This window comes from Eublepharis macularius, chromosome 18, assembly GCF_028583425.1.
Source record: "Eublepharis macularius isolate TG4126 chromosome 18, MPM_Emac_v1.0, whole genome shotgun sequence".
NCBI lineage: Eukaryota > Metazoa > Chordata > Lepidosauria > Squamata > Eublepharidae > Eublepharis > Eublepharis macularius.
The window spans coordinates 39,296,875-39,309,328 of NC_072807.1; the positions used below are offsets into that span (position 1 = coordinate 39,296,875).

General features: G+C 54.1%; 1 protein-coding gene across 1 annotated transcript; it reads right to left on the reverse strand.

Moving 5' to 3' along the window:
* Positions 1 to 1,325: 1,325 nt before the first annotated feature.
* On the reverse strand, positions 1,326 to 3,615 carry LOC129345272 (C2 calcium-dependent domain-containing protein 4C-like). The gene is made up of 2 exons (XM_055002310.1): positions 3,481 to 3,615; positions 1,326 to 2,682 (listed from the first exon to the last, which is right to left on the reverse strand). Exon 2 carries the CDS (start codon positions 2,628 to 2,630, stop codon positions 1,326 to 1,328), a length of 1,305 nt encoding a protein of 434 aa, XP_054858285.1. The 5' UTR covers positions 2,631 to 2,682; positions 3,481 to 3,615.
* Positions 3,616 to 12,454: the final 8,839 nt, after the last annotated feature.

Below are 12,454 nucleotides of genomic sequence, written 5' to 3' on the forward strand. Positions count from 1 at the left end.
GCATACTTCTCCCACCGCAAAAATGGGCTGAGAGTGTTTTCTAGCCAGTCAAGGAAGCCCCACGGGCATTTCCCACACAGGTTCTTCCTCCTCGTTCCCATCTCTTTTCTTGCTTGACATTTCTGCAGCTTTTGGCTTCACCCTTTAACTTCCACCCTGGTAAGAGCCCAACCTAAAACGTGACCCTATGCACATTTCCCCTTTCCCCGAATTTTGAGGATTGCAGTTCCATTATGTACTCCCACTCCATCCCTGCCCCAGCTGCGTCTCCTCCTTTGGTCTCCCCCACCTCTGAATTTCAGCCTGGAAGATCTTTGGGGGTAGTGTTGGGTGTGGGAGTTGTTATATCGCTTTGCAAAGCCCCACGTCCTCCAATGAGAACTCGAGCAGCATGGTGGTCATTAGGAGACTGGGGCCAAAATAACAGCTGCCTTGAAATATGCAGAAAGACAGAGCGCGTCTGTCAATGTGCTCCCCGTGACGGGCCAAATGTGGCGCAAGCACCCAAAGAACTGCTTCCATGTGTTCCACGTGCGCATTTCACCACCAGGGGAGGCACGGAAAGGTTTTAAGTTCCATTTGCAAATTAGGCCTTGAGTGCCTAACCAGGCAAATCCTTGGTTTAACTCTCAACCACGCCAAAAAAACCCACTAGAGAGCCTCAGTTTTTCTTCCACACTAGGCGTAGTAATACTAAGGGCGGGGGGGGGGGGGGTATATAAAGCATCCTGAACATTATGTGAAGCACTCAAGAGACAGCATTGTGTAGTGGTTAGAGTGTCAGACTAGAATCTGGGAGACCCTGGCTTCCCTGTTCTGCCATGTAAACTTACTGGGAGGCCTTGGGCACGCAGCCTCAGCTTAACCTGCTTCACAGGGTGTCTATGGGAGAACATGTGGACCGCTTTGGTTCCCCGTTGCGGAGAAAGGAAGAGTAGAAATGAAGTAAAAAAATAAATGTATATATTGTATATTACAGAATATATATTTAAACCATATCATGTTGATATTTAATAATACTAAACAACTATTACTTAATAATACCAAACAACTATCTTTGATCAGGTAGCTAAATCCGTGGGAAGTTATTTGACAATTATAAAAAAAAAAACCAGACAGCGCAATCCTAAACAGAGTTACTCCTTCTGACAAGGTCTTGGACCAGAGTAACTCTGCTTAGGTTTGCACTTTTACTTAGTGTCCTTGAAGATACCACAAAAGAAACTAGCAGGCTTAAATAAAAACAAGTTTATTTTAAAAATTGTACAAAAATAAAATCTTTAAATACATTTTTTAAAAAACCCTGTGCCTGGGATGTGAGGTTTTCACGTTAAAATGTGCATTAAACTGACTTCGCTTTCCCCCAAAACAAGGTCCCTTTTCATACTGCAGCCCCGGTTCACAGCTTTCATCCGGACAGAGAGACTGTCAAGGTCATCTTCGGAGACGCCAAGAAAGAAAAAATCCTCGTTGAAAATGGGGTTCCGGCTCCTCTTGATGACCGTACTTCTCTGCTTCTGGATCTTCCCGGGCATAAGCGAGAAGGTGACGCAACAGTTGATGCTCTTGGGCTCCCAAGAGGTCTCGTATAGTCCCTCCACGCTGATCAAGCGGATGCGGAGCCTTCGGTTTTCAGAGCAGTACTCGGAGGACAGCCTGAGCAGCCCCCCTTTGCCCATGGAGACTGTGCTCTCCCGCCCGATCCTCTCCCGGCCACAGGGAAAGTCCAGTGGAAAGATGGGCAGAGGGGACAGGCTGTAGGCCCGGGAGGTCAAAGGGTCCGGCAGGCTCTCTGAAGACCTCCGGGTGGCATTGGGGCTATTGTCCGTGGAGCTGCCCTCGTCTGTCGACAAGGAGTTGGCTCTGGCCATCCCAGACTTGCCTCTCCCTCTCAGAGCCTTGCAGAGTAGCCCATCATGGCTACGGGCCTTGAAGAGCGAGCTGATCCGGGGAGGTGAGCGGCCAAGGAGCGGGGAGCTGAAGGGAGAGGACTCGGTGGAGGAGGCCGTGTCGCTGTCCCAGGTGCCCTGCCTGCCGAGGAGCAGGGTCCTGTGGCCTGCCGAAGCAATGGCGATGGGGCTGGATGCCAGCTCTTTGCCACTGTAGCTGCTGGCCCGGGACCGGGGCAGGGGGAGGCTCAGCGACTCGCTGTGGAAGATGGACTCCTTCCGGCGGGTGTGAGGGCTCTCTAGCAGCGTGCAGAAGCCATAAGAGGTCTGGGCTTTGGGGAAGTGGGGCAGAGACAAGGCCGCCTGTGACCGGGGGTCCGAGTTGGTGCTTTCTTCGTCCAGGTCTGGGATCTCCTCCACGCTCTCGACTTGGATGAGATGTGGCAGGAAGAGGCCTGAGCCCTGGTCGGGCAGCGTGGCAGCCTGCAAGGTGGGCTCAGTTAGGCAGCGGTGGGGCTGGAAGTCCAGGCTGGGACTTTTTGGAGCAGGGGGAGCGGCCAGTCTCGGGGGGATGCAGAATGCTGGGATTGTGTCCGGGGTCAAGATGTTGGGGAAAGCAGGCGCCAAGGCCCCGAGTTTGCTTTTGTCGGCCATGGGCTGGCCAGCAGGTAAGCCCAGAAACGAGGGGCTCAAAGGACTGCCGCTCCCAGGGGAAGTCCGGACCTTGTCCAAGAACCACATTGAGGCAGCCTTCTTAGAGGCCCAGTGGAGAGTGGCAGGAGCTCAAAGATGCCTGGGAGACAAGAGAGGAGGAGAGAAGATGACAGCTTAGAGGAGCAACTTTGCATGGAAAAGAGCAAGCCTGCGGGGATCCCTTTACCGACTTAAATGCTGCACTAGCTGTGCTAGTCTGCAGTAGATCTGCAGCACTGGGGTCCAGCCGCACCTTAGAGACCAACTAGATTTCTAGGGCTTGAGCTCTGAGAGTCAACGGTCCCTTCTTCAGATATAGGCAGGAGTGAGGATTCCCCAGTCTTTAACCTACCTGAGGCTATCTGAAGAAGGGAGCGCGGCCTCTGGAAGGCTTACACCCTGGACATCGGGCTGGTCCTTAGGTGCTGCCAGACCCCAACCCTGTTGACCCTCCCTTTGTAGCATAGCCAAACGTCACTTGCAGGCCAAGGCTGCAGTTCGTCAGGGGCTTGCTGGGCTGTGAGTCCCTCTGAGCTCCCTGGGATTGGCTTTCAAGTAAGCACAGCTTGAGGTCAAGCCCTAAAACTCTCTTACCGAACCTGCAAATCCAGCCCCGGGTAATTCAGATAAGCATCTCAGGGGCGGTTTCTTTACACTTTCCAGGTTAACCACAAAGAGGGCGAGAGCCCCTCAGCAAGCCCCCCCCCCCCGAGAAAAGCATCGGGGGAAGCTCGGCCTTTCCGCTTAAGAGCGAGAAGAGGCGTCCCTACCGATCGCTCTGCCGGAGCTGGAAGCGCTTCAGAGCGAGAGGCGAGCCTGCAACCTCCGCGCCAGCCCTGCCAGGTCGGCCAGCGGCGGCATCTCCGGCGTGCCGCAGCGCAAGGGAGCCGAGCCTTACCTGGCCAGCTTGCAAGGGCGCCGCGTGCCGCGCTCGTGTGCCAGCCCAGCGCCACCCGTTCCCTCTGTCGCCCCGCCGCTTCTGCCTACTGCGCGGCCGGTTCGCGCTTTTATTGGCGCGGGGCGCAGCACCCAGCCAATCACCGGCCAGGCCCGGCGGGCGCTCCCCTCCCATTGGCTCAGAGTCCTCCCCCGGGCCGGGCCGCGCTTTCCGAGGGGCTGCTGCGGCTGCTCCGCCGGGCGGCGGTGCCCAGCGCCCCTCTGCCGGCTTCCCGGGGCGGGAAGGCGCCTTCGAGGGGCTCCCGGGGTCAGTGGGGCCGAAGGCTGCGGGCACGAGGGCGCGCTTCCTCCGATGCCCCCGGGGAGCCCGAGGAGGCGCGCTCCGGACCTCCACGGCTTTTGCCTGCGAAGCTGCCCGACGCCCCCGCGGACCGGAGCTTCGCCCGAGTCCCGCGGCTGGCCTCTGGGGCTGGGCCCGGCCGCTGAAGCGCCTTCCGGGGCACCCGCCTGCCAGTGCCCTGCTTCGGGGGGCGCCGCGCCTCGCCCCGGCCACGGAGCGCGCCTGGGACTGCCCGGGGAGAGCTCGGCGCGGCGGGGTTGCAGGCGCTGCTCGGGGCCTTCGGGCCGGGCCGCGCCACTCTCAGCGCCCGCGGTGTGCGCAGGCCCTTGGCAAAACAGCGCCGCTCCGGGGGTGGGAGCCTCCTCGCCTGGCCCAGGCCGCCCGCCGCGCCTTCCTCCGCCAGAACACCCGGCGGGCGCCTCTGGACGGCCTCGAAGCCCCTGGAGTCCGTTCGCCCCTCCGGGCAAAACGGCTGCGCGGCTCCGCTCCGCAGCCTGGGAATGGCGCAGGCCCAGCCCGGAGACCGAGGCCGGCTTCGGCGCCCTGCCTGAGGCCTCGCCCCGCCGGGCCGGCTTGGCATTCCCACTAGCCTCCCTCCCGCAGAAGCGCCCCCGGGAGCTTCGGGCCCCACGCGCAGTTCCCTTTGCCCTCCTCCTCACAACAACCCTGCCAGGTAGGCTGGGGAGTGGCTGGGCCCAGGGCACCCCGCGAGATTCCTGGCTGAGCGGGGATTCGAACCCGCGCCTCCCAGATCCTGGCCCCACCCTTGATGACCCCCCCACCCCCCACCGGGTAACGCTCTCCCCGAACAAAGCGTTCGCCTTCTGCAGGCCGGCCTCCTTCCCTTCGCCCCCCCCCCCCCCCAAGCTCGCCAGTGCACGCGGAGCTGCTGCGCCTGCGGCAAACGCGGGCTGGCTCCACGGGATCTATCCTCCCCCGTTGTTTTTCCTCTGGCTAAAACAATCTCTGCAGTCCCGCCCCCCTTCAACACAAGCACACACACACACACACACCCGGATCGCTTTAAGTGAAAAGAAGGAAAGGGCCGCGCGAGGTGCAGCTGCACAGAATTCAGATCAAGGGTCCCGGAGCACTCGGACGCTGGCAGGTGGTTTTGCGCTCTCTAGCTTGGTCTTCCTCAAAAGCGTCTCACCGATTTTGCATTTTAATTTTCTGGCTCTTTTTCATTTTCTCCTATACCATCGAACAGCCCGGCCTGCTCCTTAGCGGACCCACACGCGGCCCTCCCGCGGGAAAGCGAAGCCCCGCCGCTCATTCGTTTAAAACCCTCCGCTCCGCAGTTCATCCGTTGATCACGAGCGCCGCCTATCGGCCGTTGGCCAACTAAAAAACCGCAGGTAAATCCGCTCTTTCCCGAGGTTCCCAGTTCGGTCCCAAAGAACGCAAAGCCTCGATCCGCCCACGGGCAAAACAGAAGAAGGGGGAGCCCCCTTTGCCATCTTAAGCACCCTGGAGGCAGCACGGGATAAAAACGCATTGGAGGGCAAAAGCCAGAGTCAAGGGGAAATCTCCCAGGAATTGCGAAGTAGGACTTGCCAAGTGACCGCAAAACAAGCAGCCCAGGTGGGCTCCTCTGCCCAGTCTGCAGAGACCAGCAGGTGAGGTAAGAAAACAACCTCCACTCCTATGGAAACTGGTGTTAAAGGCACAGGAGCAGCAGCCAGTTACGCAGTGGGCAACCTTCCTTGGAGGGAAAGAGCTTTAGGGAGGGGTTCTCTCCTCTTTCTCAGAAGCTAAGCAGGGTCAGCCTTGGTTAGTAATTGGATGGGAGACCTCCAACGAAGACCTGCAGAGCCAGGCCATGGCAAACCACCTCTGTTAGCCGTTGACCATGAAAACGCCACCAGGGGTCTTCCTAATCCAACTCTGACTTGAGGGCTATCTCCACCACCTCTCCTTTTTAGCACTGTACGGAAGGAGGCTGCCCCTCCCCATGTCTCCCGGGAACAGCTCCTGCCAGTGCTTTCAAGATTAAAAGAAAGAAAGTTGACTTTCCCCAGCAAAGCATGCAAAGTGGCTCTTTAAAATGTCGCTGCTGTTTCAGCAGATGCAGATGAGAAACAACGCGGCGGAGATCAAGCGTGCCAAAGCTCAGAGGTGGAGAAATAAGAGGCAGCCGCTGCCTTCTTCTCTGCCTGCTGTAGCCCAGGGGCTTTATCTTGTCCCGTAATAGGCGAGGTGTAGAAAACTAGCAGGACCTGGGCTAGAACCACTTCCCTCATTCTGCTGGTTTCCTGTACAGAGAGAAGTTTAGTGTGTGGGCACACTCACATACATCCCATTCAATCCTCCACCATCTGGAAAAGCACAGTTCTTTTAAAATAAGTTGCAAAGCTCCTTCGGGGTGGAGGACGGTGTGTGACGCCACGGATACCAGGCAGTCAGTGCTGAGCACAGCAGGCTTCTGCACCAGAGGCAGCGATCGCCCGTGGGGAAAGTGATTTGTTGGGACAGAATGCAGTGGTGGGGACAGAATGCAGTGGTGGCAGCCTCCACTGCCGCTGAAAGCTTCCTCTTTCTTCGTTCAGGATCCTCTGAGAGCAAGGACAAGATTTTGCCTTCTGTCGCAGGGGAGGAAAACAGTGCAAGAGAATTCAAGGGTGAACCCCCCCCCCCGATCAAACGGCCAGAATTAACCGGCCCCACTGGAAAGCATCATCATGTGGTATAGTGGTTAAAGCAGCTGCTGTGAGCCTTTGCTCTCTCCCCGATGACCTTGCACGGTTGTTGCCAGGATGAAATAAAGGAGTCGTGAGAGCCTCGCCAGGTCCAAGCGAGCAAGTGGTGCAGTTCCTCGAAAGCAGCGCTTGTCCCTCTTGGTTCAAGCTGCTGTTATTGCGATGCCACCTGTGCGCCCTTCCCCACCCACCCGGGGAAGCCGCCTGGCAGGGGAACAGCAGCTGCAGTGCGGAGGACTGAACGAACCATGGCTGTGACAAGGACACCAGGCGGATCCGCGCAGCCTCCAGTCTGTGCTGTTGCAAACCAAGGAGGGAAGCCTGAAAGACCTCCCCCCCCCGCCCAGCATTAGGCTCCTTTGCACCTTGTATAAGCAAAGGTGAGACACAGAACAGGTGCAAAGGGACATGTGCAGAACGTTGTAGAGGTCCATATGCCAGATTGTGTGTGTGTGTGCGTGCGTTTTTGTTATTTCTAGTCCGCTTTCTCACAGAGTCCGGGTGGATTACACAGCGTCAGTACAGTCCGTTTCAAAGGCATTGCAATAAACAATATCATAGGATCTATAAATGCAAATTTGCAAAGATTTAAAACCGGCAGAAATCCAATATAGAGTTGAAGAAACGCTGAAACGGAGCACAAGCAATTCTGAGGCTGGCATATTAAAAAATCTCTTCACGATGAGGTTGCTTAAGTGGCCAAAGGCGAAGGTTGCTTGGAGAGAAATAGCTCAACAAGTGAATGATGATGATGATGATGATGATGCAGTATTTGTGACGCGCGTGTGTGTGTGTAAAGGTCAAGGGAGTCCCCCTGTGCAAACACCGAGTCATTACTGACCCATGTGGGGACATCGCATCGCAACGTTTTCTTGGCAGACTTTTTGTTACGGGGTGGTTTCCCGTTGCCTTCCCCAGTCGTCTACACTTTACTCCCAGGAAACTGGGTACTCATTTTACCGACCTTGGAAGGATGGAAGGCTGAGTGAGTCAACCTTGAGCCCGGCATGTATGTGTGAACCCTCTCAAGCGTGGCCATTTGGGTAATTGATCCACTTTGTCTGAATTCTGCCCTTTGGGTCCTTTGGAAAACTAGAGCATTCCGCCAACGCACCTCTCTGCACCACCCTTAGATTTAGCTCTCTGGCAGCCAGAGGAGGTGCATAAGCCCCGCTGCATGGTCAGCAATCCAGGGTGCAGTCTGGCATCCCAAAATGCTAGGGTTGCCTAGTGGTTAGAGAGTGTCAGGCTAGGACTGGTCAGGGCTGCTTCAGATCCTAACGTTCCATGAGAACATAGTCCCCGCCTTTCCATGTGATCCAACAACCCTGCGAGGCAGGTTCAGTTGTGAGAAAGTGGCTGGCTCCGGAGCAAGCAGTGAGCTTCTCTCCAGAGCGGCAGTATGACTCTCCAGTCTTACCAGTGTCCCACACCACTCATCGTGCGTCCCCCTCCCCCCCCTCCCCTCCTTCCGGCCGGATCTCACAGAATGTTTGAACTTGTTCAGTTGTGACTGCCGGCAAAGATCCTGCCAGCCACTGCAAAAGACAGGGAGGTCTGTGCTGCTCTGATCACATCTAGCCTTGGACAAAGGCAGCACGTACAGAGCTGGGAGTACCACACACCCTTCCCCGCAACACGCCGGGCAGAGAGAGCAGAGAGTTATTTTTGGTTTTGAAACATGCCGGAATGGCTTATGCCAGAGCTGGGCTGTGCCGTGCCATCTGGCCCCAAACTAGATCAAGGAGGAAGGGAACTGGGAGGTGTAGTTCCTTGAAGGACGTGAACTGGGTCCAGAACTGGGTCGAGAAAGGGCTGCTTTCAGAGACCCCCCCCCCATCTGCTAGTCTCTCAAGTCCTGGGCTTGGTGGGTGTTTAGGAGCCCTGTCCCTGTCCCTGGGCTCAACGCCATACTTAGCCAGAACACTCAAGTGGCACAATACTGGATCAGGAATCATTTCCTAGCACACCAGACTGCATCCCAGAGACCCTTCCGTAATTTCTGCAATGCAGCCAGCATCAAGGCCACCCCGGCCTGCCCCTGCACCCTCCTTTCCATCTCCTGCAACAAGCAAGTCTCCAGAGATGATACACAAAGCGGGGGGGGGGGGGGAGGGAGAGGACAGATGCCGGGCCGTTGGAGGAAGTGGTACGGGCTGACAACACAGTTCTTTGCCTTTTTGGAAGGGAGAGGTTGGTGCCAGACACCCCCTTTGGCCAGGGATGGGGCCTTGGAAGCAGCAGCAGGGGCGGCTTTCCCTCCGCAGAATTACTAGCTCAGACAGGTGGAGCCATTCTCTGCAAGGTGCAGAGACCCAGTTTGGAGCAAAGGCACTTGGACATGCAGGTCATTGCAGGTTGGTGTGAACCCTGCGGCGTGCCCAGGAAGATCAGAGGTAGCATATAAGGTCTGGAGCCGTGGGAGTGTGTGTGTGTGTGTGAACTACCCGGTGCCCAAAGTGGTACCTTTACCCTCCCAGTGTTGCTTCCAAGGCCTGGTGCCCAAACTGTGGCCCAGCATTCCCATTCTCTGCAGCCATCCCTCTAACTGGAAAGCACAACTTCTGGGGAAGGAACATAATGCAAGTTCTCCCTACACACACACTTGGTCTCCATTCTGTCCCTTGAGCCTTTGGCAAAAGGAGAGGAAGAAAGAGAAGAGTGGGTGAGATGATCACTGTGGGCCTCCTTCCTTCCTTGAGTGATGCAGAAGTTGTCATCTGGCAGGAACACAAGGAGCAAACTGGGCTGAAGTTTGCAGCTCCACCAGCGGGGAGATTTGACTCTGGCCTTTTCAGTTTCTGCTGCTTGTCCACGGGATCAGTTTTATCTTGCCTGCTGTCCTTGGCGGTATTCCTGATTTATTTCTTTTATAGCACTATTTGCACATTTGATGCAAAAATAATGTTAAAGAGTGCATAAACGTAAGGGGAGAGATTCAACACAATTGCCTGTATGTATATACCTGCTACATGTGTATTGAAATGTCCTTGACATTAACTGTCCTGACACCCTCTGTGTAATCTGCCTGGAGTCTCAGTGATAAAATCCGACTATAAATAATGTAAACGAGGGACATGGAAATGAGGACTGGAGAAGAGGAAAAGGCTGCGGAAGATTGTGGTTTGTTTCCAAGATGACCCCTTCTCAGGCTGTTCAAATACTTCACAGTCTCTGGCTCTACAGTCCCATCTTGCGATGCAAAAATGGAGGTGACTTCATTCCTTACGCTCTTCTGAACTCCACCTCCCCTTGGGATAGCAAAACTCCAGCCGTACTAAGCTGTTGAAGAGAAGATGCAGTGCCTATAAAATTGATTTATCATTGGCATCCGATCAGGGACGTGGAAAAATGTGTGGTCTGGAGTGCTGTCCAAAAACGCCAGCTCTGTGACCATTTGAGCGGTTGAAAGAACAATCATAGAGTCCCCGCCAAGAAAAGAGGACTCTGGGAAGCGAGCAGAGGGTGGAGGCAGGCAGGCGGCCAAAGAACGTCATTCGTCAGCCTCTACAACGATCAGCATTTGCTGGGTGGCAAGCCAGATGCAAATCGAAGGAAGGGGGCTTGCTTATTAACTCATGAATCAACGCTTCATTCCCTCTCCCCGCTGAGAAATAAAACTCTCCTAAATGGCTTCCCAAGAACCTCCCCAAAGAGATTGCAAAGACCTCTCCCACACCAGCCGCCAACATCTGGAACAGCCTTCCTTAAGTGTTCATCAGCCCACCTACCTGTTCTGAAATTTTCTCCAGATACGCAAATTTTGTGACTCTCCAGATTTCAGTTTGGGAAGCTGCCTGGATAACCTGCGTTTTTTTCAGTTCCTGGCACAATCCAGATGGAGTTTTTTCCGCACAAGCCTCGTTGGCAGGAGTGGGGAGTGCGTGCAGGAGGACTTCCCAGTAGATTTTCTTTGTATGCATACATTGCTGTACCTCCAGGATGAGAATTTTATTGCTTAACTTGTCAAGGAATTGCTGATTTATACATAATCTGTTCTGGTCGCTGGACACTTAGTGAGAAAGGTAGACTATAAATTAGAGGTGTGCATAATGGAAAAAATGAACCAAAAATACACTCAGAATGTGCTGGCTCGGCTTGTTAAAGCAGCTGCTGTAACTCCGAACCAAATCCAAGAAACAAAATTGTAATGAGTCCCTCCCATCCCAAAGTTTGCGTGTTTCATGTCTTCCAGCAGCAGGCAGGCACTGGGCTCACCTCCTAGGGCAGCAACTTGTTTTCCTGAACAGCACCAATCAGATCCCGGGGGGGGGGAGACCTTACGTTATTAATTAACCCTGCTGGCGGGAAGGGGGAATGAGACCAGTGCACACGGCACGAGTGCTTCTCCCCATCCCCCACCCCACAGCTACCTAGGAAATGGCATTCTCTGCTTTCTTGCCAATTGGATCCTTGCAAGGGGAGACCCCACCCCTTCCCTTCTATCAGCTCTGGAAACATTTCAAAGGGAGGCTTCAATCACAGGCTGCAGTTCAAAAGACACTTCCCTAGGAGAATGCACTATGGCATAACATGGGACTTGCATCTGAACAGACCTGTTTAGAATTGCTTCCATTTTCAGGACTCTCTCAGTCAAATGGCAAACGTGCACCTACTCCACCCTTTCAAAAACAATCCTGCCTGCCCGCACAGGGAAACTTATGGGGAAAACCTAGATCTGTTTGGGCTGGGGGGAGGAATTCAGACATTCATTCTTCCTGCCTGCAGATGAAGAAGATTGGCAGGGAGAAGATTCCGTTGTGTAGCAGAACTCTAAGCATCAAAAGAAAGGGTTTGGATTCGACCCTCATTGTGGGGAAAAAACTACAAAGCACAAGGAAACATGAAACCAACAGGCAGCACTAGAATGCAAAGGTAACAAATTATTTGAAGCAGAATTGTTTTTAATATTGCTGCCCTGCGCTTGTTGGAGCGCTCTCTCACTACGGAGCTCTCCGGTGCCACTGCTCCACCTGCTGACACTCACCATCTACAGGTCTGTTGTTGTTTATGTGTGTGTTATTGTGCTTGAGGAAAAACTCAGTGGATCAATGGTTTAGAATAGGATTGATGCTGTTTTTGGTTAAGCATGAAAGAGCTCCCTCGGGGCCTCATTTCCCCATTCCATCCCAAAAAGAACAGGGTGCACTTGCACATGTGTGGCCAATGCGTGCACAATGGATGAAAACTCATGAAAATGAAGAGAGAGAAAAGTTCGGTTCCGAGCCAGTACTGGAACAAACTAGTGAAACGGAATTATTCTGGAACCACCTAGAACCAAAATTGAAATGGAAACTTTTTGGGTGCACACCCCTACTATAACAAATGTAAATAGGGTGCCTTTGACCACATTTCCCCATATACTAAGCCTAGAACACAAAAGTTGAGCTGCTAAACTTCTCTTTTTGCAAGCTATAATATAACAAGGATGGCAAAGAACGAATAGAAAGTTGGGTCCATTTCGTGCCTGGGGAGGATTCTTGCCGCTTCCATGAAGGGAAAAGGGCTGATCCAATCCGAGCCGCAACCACATGGCTCCTGAAACGTGCACTAGATTCTCTGCAAGGGTAGGAGAATTACTCTGGTTTGGCAGATTGGCACTTAGGAGACAGACCCTGAAGAGAACACAGCTTTTGGATTATTTTCCAAGCACCCATTTCCACTCCGTTTCAGCCTCTTGTATTCAGGATAGCCCCAAAGCCAGGAACTTTGCTCCTGGTTTTCACTTAAGAATCAGTTCCGGTCATGCACTAAGCTCTGTGTGGGCTGGATCACAGGTAAAGCTGGCAATACTTATTGAGGCTTTGACTAAAGCCAGTCAGCTAAGAAGGAATTCAGGTAGGGCTCAGAGAAGATTTCAAGGTCTGTACTGAAGAGTGACCCTTGCAGAAAGGTAAAGCTTCCTTGGACACAGGCAGGATCTTTGGACTCCTTCT

Coding starts and splice junctions, on each gene's coding strand:
- LOC129345272 (XM_055002310.1), bottom strand. CDS start 2,630: ATGTGGTTCTTGGACAAGGTCCGGACTTCCCCTGGGAGCGGCAGTCCT.